This window comes from Aedes albopictus, chromosome 1, assembly GCF_035046485.1.
Source record: "Aedes albopictus strain Foshan chromosome 1, AalbF5, whole genome shotgun sequence".
Taxonomy (NCBI): domain Eukaryota; kingdom Metazoa; phylum Arthropoda; class Insecta; order Diptera; family Culicidae; genus Aedes; species Aedes albopictus.
Genome location: NC_085136.1, coordinates 273,864,585 through 273,879,471, shown reverse-complemented (window position 1 = coordinate 273,879,471; position 14,887 = coordinate 273,864,585). Strand labels below are relative to the sequence as shown.

Genomic DNA, 14,887 nt, shown 5'->3' with positions numbered 1-14,887 from the left:
GAGGTAGCGCAGGACACGTTTAGCTTCCGTGCAGTCGGCTTGGGATGGTGCACTTATCGGAAATCTAAGTATTGATACGGATGCAGCGATGTCCGATCGAGTATTGACGCCCAAGTATAACAGACCTCCTATTAAACTGGCGTATTGGTGGTTCTGGAGTAGCATTTTTTTCTGTTTTGGGTGGCTGGGATCCAGTGGATACATCTGTTGTGAACGAGCATCTAACGTGAGGCGAATGCCCCCTATGGAAGCGTCATCGGCAAGGCTCGTCTCATCACGACGACGGATGGACGACGACCGCCGCCGCCGATGACGACGACGACGAACAGGAGCAACAACAGAACGTCATCGACTGCAACAGCAGCAAGATGCTGCCCGCGCGCGTTCTCCGCGGTATTACTTTTAATAGATTTTAATATGTTGTAGTATTGTGTAAATTGTGTACAAAGTTAATGTAAATAAATGTGCATGTTTTTATTATGTAATGTCCGCGTGTGGAAGTGTTTTATTCGGCCACATAATCACATTTCCCCGGATATGAAAGTGGCGACGAGGTTTAGCAGTCGGTTGTGAAAGCGCACGACCGACTCAACGGATCCTACGCGGGAGGGAAGATGGACGCAGAGCATCATCATCGTCGCACAGCAGAACCCGGCAGGAGTCGCACATCGTCAATGTCCTCCTGCAGGCGCACGGGTTTGCTTCCGAGTGATGATCATCAATCCTCATCATCCAACGCCATCACCGAATCTGGCAACCAAGTGGAAGTCCAGTGGGAGTCCGAACGCACAGTCAGCGTCCTCCCATGGCAACGCGGTTCAATTCGGAGGATGGATATTCCCTCCAACATCACCAGGATCAAACATGCACCGCAACAAGGAGTCCGATACCATCTTCACACGGTGTCCTCCTTTGGTGATTGATCGTCGATCTACAAGATGGCTGTTTTTGCATCGACATAATCACCGACATCTTTTGGACTTGGCAGTCGCAGCTCGTCAGGAGACGCACTCATCGACGCAGTTTTCTCCTGCAGCACCATGACTCGGTCCAGAAGACAGCCACTCGTTTTCCACCATTCCAATTGAACACCGTTCGGATCACGAAAGGCAGCAGAAGCCAGACGTTTTCCTGGCCACATCCTTCTGCGTCAGCCCGGTTTTGATCCCCAAGATGCACGGCGTCATCGGATGCATCCTGTCTGGCCACATAGCAGCAGCAGATAGTCGGCATCCTGTGCATCATTATTTTCCACGGTAGGCGCAATGGTGGGGCAACAACGAGCTTCACTCCACATCTCACGATCAAGGATTTCTTCGAAGCGTCGAAGAAAAGTACCTTGGTCCAATATCGTTCGTCATCTTAAAAGGGGGAGATGTTGTGAACGAGCATCTAACGTGAGGCGAATGCCCCCTATGGAAGCGTCATCGGCAAGGCTCGTCTCATCACGACGACGGATGGACGACGACCGCCGCCGCCGATGACGACGACGACGAACAGGAGCAACAACAGAACGTCATCGACTGCAACAGCAGCAAGATGCTGCCCGCGCGCGTTCTCCGCGGTATTACTTTTAATAGATTTTAATATGTTGTAGTATTGTGTAAATTGTGTACAAAGTTAATGTAAATAAATGTGCATGTTTTTATTATGTAATGTCCGCGTGTGGAAGTGTTTTATTCGGCCACATAATCACATTTCCCCGGATATGAAAACATCGAAGGCTTAGCCTCATCCATTGCGAATCTTAGCAACAGCTTCTGGATGTAAGTTTTCTGGTTAATGGGTAGTACGCTGATCGCAAGAAATTTCTTGGCCTATCTCGATGCGTGGAAAATTCAGGCAAGGAATCGCTCAAGAAATAATAAAGCGTCGCTTTATTCCGGATCCTAGTACGGAGCTGAAACGAAACATCAAATCAAATGGGGCTTGCTGTGTTAAATTTCTTGACCATTCCGGTCATGGAAAAATAATGCACTGAACGAAAATTACTTGAGCGATTCCGTTTGAAGTGCATACCTCCCATAAGTGTGAAATCCGTTCTGCTGCGGTGTGTAGCATTATAAATATTGTTGGACGATTCCATTGTTCCTGTAGAACTGGCCCAAGCGCCTTATACTCACCTCCTTGATCAGAGCGAATGATCAAGAGATTCCTTTCAAAACGATTTCGCACCATGTTGACGTAATCCTCGATTTTCTCAACGGCCTCTGACTCCCGCTTTAGGAAATATGTCACGGTGTATCGACTGAAATCATCGATCATCGTGTGATCCTCCTGGCGGTGGCTACGTCGTGCTCATTGGAACGCAAATGTCTGTATGCACGAGATCCAGGACCGCCGATGACTGTCGAGCTGCCTTCTTGGGAAACGGTTGTCGTGGTAACATACCAGCCGCACAGCACTCGCAGGGACGTTGGATGTTGCATTTACGTATGGCCCCGCCGGTAGCCATGTCTTCCCTCACCATCTTTTTAAGTACGGAAACCCTGGCGCACATCGTGGTTTTCTATAGTGATAGCCTTCCAGAGCTTTCCATATCTCACCTTACGTCTTGCAGTTGTGGATGATAGGATGTTGGCTATCGTCAACAAGTAGAGCAATCGTGGCACGAGATTTTGTGTCTCCCGCCCCCAGCTTCCGCCAGGGGGTTTGGGGCGGCCTCCGTGGCATACTTCCATAGATTTTCGCGGATGAGCAGCATCTCGACTTTAAATCTCCAGCTTTCGTACCCCAGTTCTGTTGTTCCACTTGTCCCCCTCGTGTCTCTTCGAAAATCGTTTGTTTGTACCGTTACAAGCTTTCGTTTCTTCACTCTACGTTTGGTCAGCAGCGATACGCCACACAATGCCGCCAAGTGTCAACAAAAAGCCACCATCGTCCTATCCTTTCCCTAAAAATGTTTGTTTCCCCTAACCTCAACCAAACCGCGAGTTTTAAGGTTTCCAATAACTAACTATATAGCGAATAAGGCAAAAACATGAAATTGTAAAATTGTTTCAAATGAATTCGGCTCCGTTATGCCTATAGACGCATAAGCCTAAAATAAAAGTTAAAAAACAGTTTCCCGATAATATCAAGAAGGCAGATAGGTCTGTATCCCGACGGGTCGCCAGGTGGCTTCCCGGGTTTAGGCAAGGTAACCAATCTTTGCCTTTTCCACCTCTCCGGAAATTCTGCTCTGTCTAGGCATATCTGCATAGGCAACGCATTCTGAACATGTCAGGGCTAGCCTCGATGGCCGTCTTGATGGCTACCGTCGGAATACCGTTTGGACCCGGAGCCTTGTTCAACTTAAGCGACTTCGCTATTGCGATGAGCTCATCGTTCGTTACCGAGGCGACCTCGCTTTGGCCATAGGAGACGGCCGCCTATGGTCCTTTTCAGGGCGCTGTTTATTTAAACCCATTGTAGTACGCTTATGCGTAAACGACGATCTTATTCCTATACATGTCCTTTTTTCCATCTTATCCCTTATTTCTTTCCCCCTCCCTAGGGTAAATTATGAATAGGCTCGTGTTCATGGCAATGGCACAAACTTCCCAAATGGAGGAAAACGTGCCTCTGGAGCCGACCTACTGATACCTGATACCTGAAGCTCTCTGGAGACTTGCCGGTCAATGAAAACGATGAAGTACACAGCATATTTCCTTAAATATGATAGTCAAAATACTCTATATCGTTACCATGGCTTGGGTCCCTTTTTTTTTTTTTACTTATTCGTTTATTTGGGAGGCTCGAGCGCCACATGGGCATAACTGAGCCGAAATCTTTTGTTTTTACATTGATTTTACATTTTACAATTTATTACTGCCTTAATACTATGTTAGTTTGGGAAGCCGAAGTACTCGCGGCTGTTTCGAGGTTAAGGAAAGAGAAATAAAAAAATAAATTAAATTGGGAAGGAGGGATATATGGGTTTAAAACTAAATTATTTGCTAACTTATACTAAAAACATTGATGGGACGAATTGTCCATATCTGTAATAGAGAAAAAGAAAGGACTTTATCGGTAGACAACGACAAGAAGAGGACAAACAGAAGGGGGGCGACGACAGTCAGGGGCGAACAACAAAACCAAAAGGCGGACAACGAAAACAAGGAACGTACTACATCAAACTCTGACATCAACACGTTTCAAAAACTGGTAAATCAGGCTCATGTATTCCAAATCAAGTCCTGCCAACACTTCTCTAACGGGTTTCTGTTGTTTTCCTCGGACCCGGAGAATTTCATGCAGCTCAGATCTGACCTCACGATACTCATTGCATCCCCACACGACATGTTCGATATCCTGATAAGCCACGCCACAGACACAGAGATTGCTTTCTGAGAGCCCAATACGGAAGGTATGTGCGTTCAACAAATAGTGGTTGGACATCAGCCGACACATCACACGAATGAAATCGCGGCCTAAATCCAACCCTTTGAACCATGGCTTCTTCGACACCTGTGGAATGATGGAGTGCAACCATCTACCCATCTCTCCATCTCTCCATTTTTGTTGCCAGCTGATCAAGGTCTCCTGACGGGCCAATGCAAAAAATTCGTCGAAGGCGATTTGACGCTCGTAAATATCGCCTTCGCTAGCGCCCACCTTAGCCAGTGAGTCCGCTTTCTCATTGCCCGTAATCGAGCAATGTGAAGGGACCCAAGCTATGGTGATGGTGTATGAGCGTTTGGTCAAAGCACTCAATACTTGGCGTATTCCATTCAGGAAGTACGCTGAGTGCTTCATCCGTTTCATTGCCCGAACAGCCTCCAGAGAACTTAGACTGTCGGTAAAAATGAAGTAGTGCTCAGGTGGAAGAGTGTGAATGTACTCTAAGGTGTAGTATATAGCCGCTAGCTCAGCTACGTATACAGAACAGGGCTTTTGAAGCATGAAGGTGGCGCTATGAAATTCGTTGTAGACACCGAATCCAGTCGAATCATCGGTTTTTGAGCCATCTGTGAAGAACTGTCTGTCCCCGCTAACATGCCCGAACTTACTTGCAAAAATCTGTGGAATACCTACGGAACGAAAAGATTCCGGAATACCGGTGATCTCATCCTTCATAGAGAGATCAAAATCCACTGAGGAGCTGTCGAAGTCTGAGAAGTTGTCACGATTGGTGTTAACCGGAGATGGGCTTACCTCCAGCGTCATGTACCAGTAGTACACACTCATAAAACGAGTTTGAGGATTCTGTTCGAGTAGCGTTTCAAAATTTTCTATGACCAACGGATTCACAACTTCGCATCGGATGAGGAACCGGAATGACAACTCCGCAAAGCGGTCTGTCAGAGGCTGTACACCAGCAAGTACCTCTAAACTCATTGTATGAGTCGAGTTCATGCAACCTAACGCGATCCGAAGGCAACGGTACTGAACCCGTTGAAGCTTCAGCAAGTGTGTTTTCGCCGCGGATTGAAAACAAAAACTACCGTATTCTAAAACCGTCAGAATGGTTGTTTGGTACAGCCTGATCAGATCTTCCGGATGCGCTCCCCACCATGTTCCGGTAATAGTTCGCATAAAGTTGATTCGATTTTGGCACTTCTGTATCAGATACACAATATGCTTCCCCCAAGTGCATTTGGAGTCGAACCAGACGCCGAGATATTGAGAAGACATGCTATGAGTGATTGTCTTACCCATCAGAACGAGCGGAAACTTAGCCGGTTTATGTTTTTTAGAAAAGACAACCATCTCAGTTTTCTCCGGAGAGAACTCGATACCCAGCTTGAGAGCCCAAGTAGACAAATTGTCCAAAGTATCCTGTAGTGGTCCTTGCAGATCGACTGCTATTGATCCCGTTACAGAAACAACACAATCATCCGCAAGCTGTCTTAACGTGCAATTTCCCATGAGACAATCATCTATGTCTCTAACATAAAAATTGTAAAGAAGGGGGCTTAAACATGAACCCTGGGGGAGACCCATGTAGCTTATTCGTGAAACTGTCAAGTCGCCATGAGCAAAACTCATCTGCTTCTCAAACAGCAAATTGTACAAAAAGTTGTTCAAAATTGGTGAAAGGCCACTTTCGTGTAGTTTGTCGGTAAGAACATCGACACAAACTGAATCAAAAGCTCCCTTAATATCCAAGAACACTGAGCCCATTTGCTGCTTTTGAGCAAAGGCAAGCTGAATTTCTGAAGTAAGCAACGCAAGACAGTCGTTCGTTCCTTTGCCTCTGCGGAAACCAAATTGTGTATCGGACAACATGCCATTCGATTCAACCCATTTGTCCAGTCGAAAGAGAATCATCTTCTCCAACAACTTCCGTAGGCAAGACAACATCGCGATTGGACGGTACGAATTATGATCCGACGCGGGTTTCCCGGGTTTTTGAACAGCTATTACTCTCACTTGCCTCCAATCATCCGGAACGATGTTGTTATCCAGGAACTGATTGAACAAGTTCAACAAGCGCCTCTTAGCGACGTCGGGGAGGTTTTTAAGCAAGTTGAACTTAATTCGATCCATTCCTGGAGCGGAATTGTTACATGAAAGAAGAGCAAGTGAGAATTCAACCATCGAAAACGGCCTATCCATGTCGTCCCTATCCTCGGAAACATCACGAATCATTCGCTCCACGGGTACGGAATCTGGACAAACTTTTTTTGCGAACTTGAGAATCCACCGAGGAGAGCTTTCTCGATCCTCGTTTACCGACGACGCGTTACGCATTCTTCTCCCGACGTTCCAAAGAGTTCTCATCGATGTCTCGCGCGACAAACCCTCGACGAACCGACGCCAATAACCGCTTTTCTTCGCCTTGACCAAGTTCTTAAACTTGCTTTCAAGGGAAGTGTACCGCTTAAAGTTTTCGACCGAACCGCGTTTCCGAAACGCTTTGAACGCCGCGGATTTCTCGCGATAGATTTCTGTACACTCGCTATCCCACCACGGATTGGGGGGTTTCCTGCGAACCGAAGGACCTGGCACTGGCCGACGTTGTGCCTGAAGCGCGCTACTGATGATCAGTTCTGATAGAAACTGATACTCTTCCCGCGGTGGAAGGACTTCTACCGATTGCTCACCGTCGATAATTGTTTCCGCGTACTTCTCCCAGTCAATGTGCTTGGTGAGATCGTAGGCGATGTCGATAGATGGAGGTTGCCGTGAACCATTGGAAATAGAAACAACGATCGGAAGGTGATCACTACCATGGGGATCCTGGATAACCCTCCATGAGCACTCCAGCGATAGTGAGCTCGAACAGATTGAGAGATCTAATCGGCTGTCTCTAGGACTGCCATCTTTAGCTGGAGGCGCCACTCGCGTAACTTCTCCGGTGTTCAAAATTGTCATGTTGAAGTCGTCACAGAGGTCATATATCAAAGTTGAACGGCTGTCATCGTACAGTTCCCCCCAGCCTGTACCATGGGAGTTGAAATCTCCCACGAGCAGCCGTGGCTCAGGCATAACCGAGCAGATGTGGGCGAGATCCCTGCGAGATATCGCAGTTCTCGGTGGAAGATATATGGAGGCAACACTGAGGGTTTTACCTCGGATAGTTACCTCACATGCGACGGCTTCGATGCCCGTCATCGGATGAAAATCGACTCTGTAAAATGAGTGCTGCTTTTTGATCCCTAAAAGCACCCCTCCGTACGAGTCGGACCGATCAAGACGGATAATGTTGAAATCGGAAAAAGGTAAGGTTACATCGGGTGTCAGCCATGTTTCGGATAGCGCAAAAACATCGCATTGTAAATTATTAATTAAAAATTTGAAAGCGTCTAATTTTGGTACGATACTACGACAGTTCCAGTGTAGCACAGAAATCATATCTTCGACCTCGGTGGTTAAATTAGCCATCGAAAGATACGAGTGTCGCAAGGAGGGGCATTTTAGAAGCCAACTGCTTCAAAAGAGGGGACACACAAGGAAGAAGTGCTTTGACAATGCTCTTCACTGAGTCGGAAGCATTAAAGAAGTTTAGGATGATGTCTACGATGCCAGAAAGCGTAAACATTGGAGCACCAAGGGGTTGTTCCTGGTTCTCTGAATGCTGTCCCTCTGGCTGAGAAGTCGAAAAAAATGGGACATCTGGGATTTTTGATGTTCCCGGGAGTGATGGAAAGTCTCGTTCGTCCTGGATTTTGAATCCCGGAGGGGAACGTTTTGTGGCTTTCTTACCACTCTTGAAATTTGTCATGGTGGGTTGGGGGTCGCTGCTAGGCAGATTCCGAGGTTTTTTGGTGGGTCTCTGGAGCCTCATCCGTTTCCTCGTTTCACCCTTGAAAACAAAGGGAACCCCGTCCCCGACCTCAGAGTCAGAGCCCTGATCATCGAGAGATAAAGACGAGTAGATGTTACGGGATTCAACGGTCGGGGCAGCTTTTCTCAGCATTTCGGCGTAGCTTCGCCGTGATCGCTGCTGCAACGATCGTTTTTGATGTTTTTTCTGCTGTATGTACCTTGGGCAATCATTCAGATCATGTGGACGGTCGCTGCCACAATAAACACACTTGGGCGGCGTTTTACACGCACCGTCCACATGTCTCTCCCCGCATGTTGCACAGCGAGGTTTATTGCTGCAGTACTGAGCGGTGTGGCCCAGCTGCTTGCAATTGATGCAATTCATTACCTTCGGTACATACAGCCTCACAGGTAGCCGAAGTTTGCCAATCACCAGCAGATCTGGTAATGCAGATCCGGAGAAGGTCACACAAAATTCTTCAGATGGTGTGTAAACCTTCTTCTCGCCCTCCTGGGATACCGAATGCAGTTGCCGGCAATCCAGTATCTGGACAGGAGGTAGAGAAGGGTTATGGAAACGACCACAGCCTTGCATGATCGTTTCACAGGTCAAAGATGCGTCGGCGACCTTCCCCGAAATCTCTACCTGAGCGCTTGGTACGTACACTTGATACTCAAGTGTAAACAACTCACAGGCCACAATCTCATTAGCCTGTTTTCGGTCGCCTACTGTCACCCGAAGCTTAGCTGTACCAACCATGTCAATGGAAACAACGGAAGAATACCGCTTAGTCAGATCCTTGCTGATTTGAACGGTGTTCAAACGTTTGCCTTTGGGTCGGAAGAAAACAACATATGGCCCGCCAAAGTCGGGAGGGTAGGCCTTGAGGCGGGGGGACGTTGGAGGGGTATTATTGGCGTCCATTGCAGAAATGCCGGATTGAGAGGTGCTAAAGGGGTTCACATTGATAACATTTGGTTGACTCGAAGCGTCCGAAGTCAACAGCAAAGCCTCGTTGATGAGATACGAAGTACCCCCGCCATCATCATCATCACCCATTGTGGCAAGCAACCGCCGCCACGGGGCACACGCTCAAAAACAAACGACGCTAACACAAATGAGAAAGGGGGAAAAACTGCTCTTATACTAGATACAAACTAATCGAACGAGATAGTGGAGTGGAGGGAAACAACGAGGGGTAACGGTATACTTAGCTTTATTGCGCTACGCTTGCGCCGTCGGGTTGCCGGTGGTGACGGTGGCCGGACACGCGCGGGGAGGAAAGATACCACCGATGATCGGCCGACAACGACGGGACGGTCGGCCCGCACTGCGGTGGTGGTGATAACGAACGATAATCTGCTCTCTGCTCTTACTGCTGCTGGGTCGGTGTTGGTCGAGAACTGCTCACACACACGTTGACCGGACACTCACGAACGCGATCCAAGCGTGCGCGTGGGAACGTCGCACTGCTCGAACGGAGAGGAAATGCCGGAACACGTGGGTTGTTAAAACGCACTAAAACTGCACTTTGCGATGAGCAACTTGGCCTTGCCAATGTAACAATCTTACGATCTTGACTTGCGTCAATCACTGCACTTCGGAAAACGCTTTCACTTTGTAAAAACCACTAGAATTAGGGAAAACCAAAGAGAAGCCCGGACGCACGGAACTTGCGACTGTCTCGCGCGGTAGCTCGACAAGCAATGGCTTGGGTCCCTTCACAATGTTCGATTCCGGACCATGAGAAAGTGGACTCAGTACGTCGTCGTTCCCCCTTTAAGTTTGTCATTGCCTTTATTAGATGAAGCTGAATATCGTTCGAACACAGCATATCAAGGGGCTTTGTATTGCATGGAATAATAAAGAAAAGCTTCTATGCAAGCGTGAAGCTACGCTGCTTCCAATCTATAATTTATTGAACATTAAGACGTCGACAATTGTTTCAAATCGCATACATATTTAAATAATTTGTTGCTCATTTGCTTCCATGCTGTATTGTAATCTATAGTTTTTTTTTCTAAGGCCTTCGATAGGTTTGCTAATTGCACTTTTCTTTTGGTATTTCTCTCGTGTTAACTAAAATTACCTGTTCGATCTGTTTGTTCAAAGTTGAACTGAGTTATGTCTTTTCTAGTTAGCACTCAAATATGAATCATGATTGTTAAACTAACAAGTAAAATGCAGGTGCGTTTTGATTGCAATAAATGTATAACCATTTATAACGTACACAATACATATGGGTTATAATATCGATTCTTATCTAAAACGACGAATAAAATATTCAGTATTCGACTTCATATGGTGTGAGATATATAGGGTCATAAATCATGTTTTCCAGGTGGTTCGTTTAAGCTTCACCGAGCAGAGCGCATAAAGCATGCTTGTATTCACCGGAGCATTCGCCCTAAAAAGAAAAAAACATATTTAAGGTGATGCGTATCTATTTGTTTGTAATAATTTAAAAAGCAATGGTTAGAGGTGTTAAATTAGTTTTTTCGTGGGTTTCAACAAGTTTCGATTATCAACTTCACATGTAATTTGAGATCACCTCCCCAGTTGTAAATAAGGAGAACATTAAATCCGCGATTTCAACAATCTATCGTATACTTTCTAAGAAATTGTATACTTAGAATATCGTAACGCCTAGAGCATCATTAAGGTGTCATGATGCGTCACTAAGCTTTCACACGAATCATTGACTTTTTGCTTTTCAATGATTGTTTGCCTCGCGTTTTTGAAGTGATAAAAAACTGTCAATTCTGCAGGAACGCAGCAGAAAAAGTATCATCGCATTCACTGCGAGTGAGCAAATAGGATGATACTTTTTCAGACGAATATTAGCTTTGGTGGCAGAGAATTATCACTTTGAAATTTCGAGCCACATATCTAACATGGCTGCCAATGCTGATGATGCCGTAAAAAGCCTTAAAGGAAAAATGTGATTAGGGTAGGACGGGGCAAAATGGCCACCCGGGGCAAGATGAGCACCCCTCTGTTTTACTGCTTTTATGATGAATTTTGCCCAAACAAGTTCATAATCCGTTAGAATAATGTTTATCCTGTTTGTAAACCTGATACAAGGTACTTCATAATAAACGAATTAAAAAATATCGTCAAATTAATCAATAGCATGGATTTTTAGCATTTTCTTATAAGAAATCATCAGAATACAATAAGGTTTTTATGTCAGAATCAAATTTTTACCATAATTCTTGTTATCAGTCAACATTACTATAGTATAGCTATAGCTATAGCTTACTGCAAAGCCTTTTTATTTATATTAGAAAATATTTTCTAAAAACAAACATTAAAATTTATTCAATTTTAGTTATTTACCTATAGTGGGGCAAGAAGAGCACCCCTGAGGGGAATATAGAAAATATTTTGAAATTATTGGAATCCACTCATTAGTGCCGAACATAGGTTTCCGTAACCTCTGCAACTATTTGGCTGCGTAAATTTCTAAAAATGAGCAACTTAATAATCGTTTATTGTTTTTCGGGTCATTTTGTATAAAGTATTATAAAACCGCATTTGTTTTTAAATTATCGAAAAAAATGATAATTTTAGAACGTGATACTATAGCTATAAACAAGGTACACTATATCAATCACTGTATGGCCAATTTATTGTTAAAATATTTATTGGGATTTTAATGAAGTGCTCTTCTTGCCCCGCAGGGGTGCTCGTCTTGCCCCGTATCATGTTCGAACTGACCATAAAACATCTTTTTTGTTTAGTCAAATAAATCATCCTTATTGTGAATTTTGAACCCTCCCATGTTTATGGGTGATAGAAAACATGATATAGAAAAGAACTATTGAGAGGTACTTTGAAAAATTGTAATAACTTTCAATAAACTCAACGTGATCCTTAGGGTGCTCATCTTGCCCCGCCCTACCCTATTGGCCTTCGCCTATTACCTATTCTGCTACACCATAGCATTCTGGCTGGCATCGACAATAACTACATAACAAAAGCTGTTGTTAGTGTAGCATTCTGTGTTCAAGAGTTGTAAGCAGTAAATCCGGAACATAAATGAGTCCATTAAGATACAAATATAGCGCAAGTCAAGGAGAGATATAGAGAGAATATGGTAGTTAGAAGTAGGAAGTGTGGATCCGAACAATATGCGGAGATTTTATGCAACTGGCAAGATCCTGCGGCATGAAGCGATGCCAAAGCTCATTTGTTAAAGGCGATTAAGTGTATGCTTCGTAATCCTCATCTGTTTATACAAAACAAAAAAGAGTACGTTTCAGTGAAAGCTGTGTCAGGTGTTATCTGAATATGGTTGTCCGGCGATTCTTAATATTCTGATACGTATATAACACTGTATAGCAGAGTATATCTGTTAAATGACGAATATGATTTTTTTTAAAGTTAATCACGCAACACACATAAGGAACCGTCTATACACTACGTAACGCATGCAAATATTGACCGTAATGCGTTCTGTAACACTATTCAAGAATTAGTTAAATACATGATATGTATTCACATACTGCGTTACACAATTTTACGAAGTCCCTTTACGTACACCTCTTACATAGTTGACCCATATTGCTGCGTTACGTAATTTGTGGACGGTACCTGAATTAAGCATTTATGTAAACATAATTTACCTCCTGTTATGGAACACGGGAGGCATCGATCCACAACACAGCACAATAGAGGGTAGAATGGTCCAGCAGGGAATGTTAGCGTGGGGTCGGGTAAGAACCGATCAGCAATCACATGTTGTGGTGGTTAAGCGAATCGGTAAACGGGCAAAGAACAAAAACACAAAATACAAATCAATCAAGTTGTTAATCGTTATGATTTTCGATCGCTCTACTATAAATAAGGCGATGAGCGAATAAAAACTGTGCCGAAAAAATATCTAAAACCGCCAATTACTCCACACTTACCCGAACGGCGCTCAGCAGCGTCTTGTTGTACATCTGCTCGTACTCGTCCTTGATGTTCTGCAAATCAAGCTCCGAGCGGGTGACGATGATGCGGATCATACTCGCATCATCCGTTCCGGCGCCGTCCATCGCCTTGTGCAGACGCTTGGCGAAGTAATGCGGCGCCATCTGGACACACTCCACGATGGCACTGAGCGCATCGTACAGCTCTCCGCTCAGTTCGTCCTTCATGGCCTGCTCGATGGTGCGTCCGGAGAGCTTCTTGTACTCGTCGAAAACGATTTCCAACTGATCGAAGCTGGCGTGAGCCAAGATCTTGTAGAATACTTCCTCGTCGGTACCCAGCTTGGCCTCACCGGCGTTGTACAGCTGGTTGGCCTGCTCTACGGCCAAGTCCGCATCAACGGTTCCCTGGGGATCTCTCGCTCCAACGATGATCATCGTCAACAACCGACGGAAACTGCCGTCCGTCTCGCTGCACAGATGCTCCGCCAGAGGACGGTTGTACATATCCTCGTAGCAGTCGACGATCTTCTTGACCTCTTCGTTCGTTTGCGGAGCAAGAATCTCGATGAGGGCATCCTCGTTGGTGCCCATGCCGTCCATGGCCTTGTGCAGCTGTTTGCAGAGGTACTTTTCCGGTGGCATCATCAGGGCTACGATGACATCCTCGAACTTGCCACCCAGCTCGGACTTGAGGTCTTCGATGAGATCCTGGAAAGATTTAATGTTAATGTTAATTTTTTGGTCTTCGAATACTTTGTTCGTTGATCCGGAGTTGTGACGTGACCAGCATAAACGAGCTTGGTGACGTATTGACTGTACTGTCTGAATCGTCTTTCCTAAGATTTCTCTAGAGGGACTCACAAGAGTTCCTAGTGGAATTACAGTTTCTTCTGGTGTGCTTGTAGGAATTAATCCTGAGAATCCTCATGAATTTTCTTCTTGGATTCGTCAAGATGTTACTTTTAGGATTACCTTTATTGAGAATTCCTCCAGCAGTTCCTTCTAGGAATTCTTCAAAAATTTCTTCTGTAGTTTTTCAAGAAGTTTCTTTTTGCGATTCATCAAGGAGGTTCTTGGAGACTTTTTTGGAATTCTCCAGAAGCTCCTTCGAGGATTCACTCAGAAGCTCTTTTACGGATACCTCCTGGTGTTCCTTCTGGGATTCCTCCAAGATTTTCCACGATTGACTAGAAGTTGCTTCAGGGATTTATTCAAGAGTTCCTTCAATGATTCCTCCTTCTAGGAATTTCAACCGTGATTTCTACCAATTTTCTTCCAGAAGTTCTGAGCGGTTCAATTGAAATTTTTTCAGGTGTTTATCCAGGATTCCTTCCAGAGTTCACAGAGTTCCCTCCCTAATTCTTCCAGGTGTTTTTTTTTCTGATATACCTAAAGAGGTTCCATCTGGTATGCATCCAAGAGTACCAAGAATCCTCCAGAAACTAGTTTTGTGATTCTTTTGGAATGTCTTCAGAAGTACTTTTTCCGGGATTCCCAGAAGGAATTCCTTAAGAAATATAATCCCAGAAGGAGCTTTGGAAGGAAACCCAGGACGAACATCTGGACAAATTTATACAAAACTGAGGAATTTCATTAAAAATATTGAGGAATGAAAGAGGAACGCCGGAAGGCGATCTCTAAGTAATCCCGATAGGAGTTCCTAAAAGAATAAGTTCTAGGAGGTGTTCCCTAAGAAGTTTATCGTGGACGAAATCAAGAAAGGAATACCTGGAAGGAACTTTTTAAGCAATCCCGGAAAGAACTTATGGAGGAA

The 14,887-nt window shown here is 44.9% G+C and overlaps 1 protein-coding gene across 1 annotated transcript; it reads right to left on the bottom strand.

Annotated features, from left to right (window-relative positions):
• Positions 1 to 10,068: 10,068 nt before the first annotated feature.
• Positions 10,069 to 13,821, bottom strand: LOC115259581 (annexin B10-like; the record flags this gene model as incomplete). The annotated part of the gene is given in 2 exon segments (XM_062846782.1): positions 10,069 to 10,601; positions 13,108 to 13,821. Coding segments are annotated over 2 exon segments (771 nt in total), but the record flags the coding sequence as incomplete, so codon positions are not given.
• Positions 13,822 to 14,887: the final 1,066 nt, after the last annotated feature.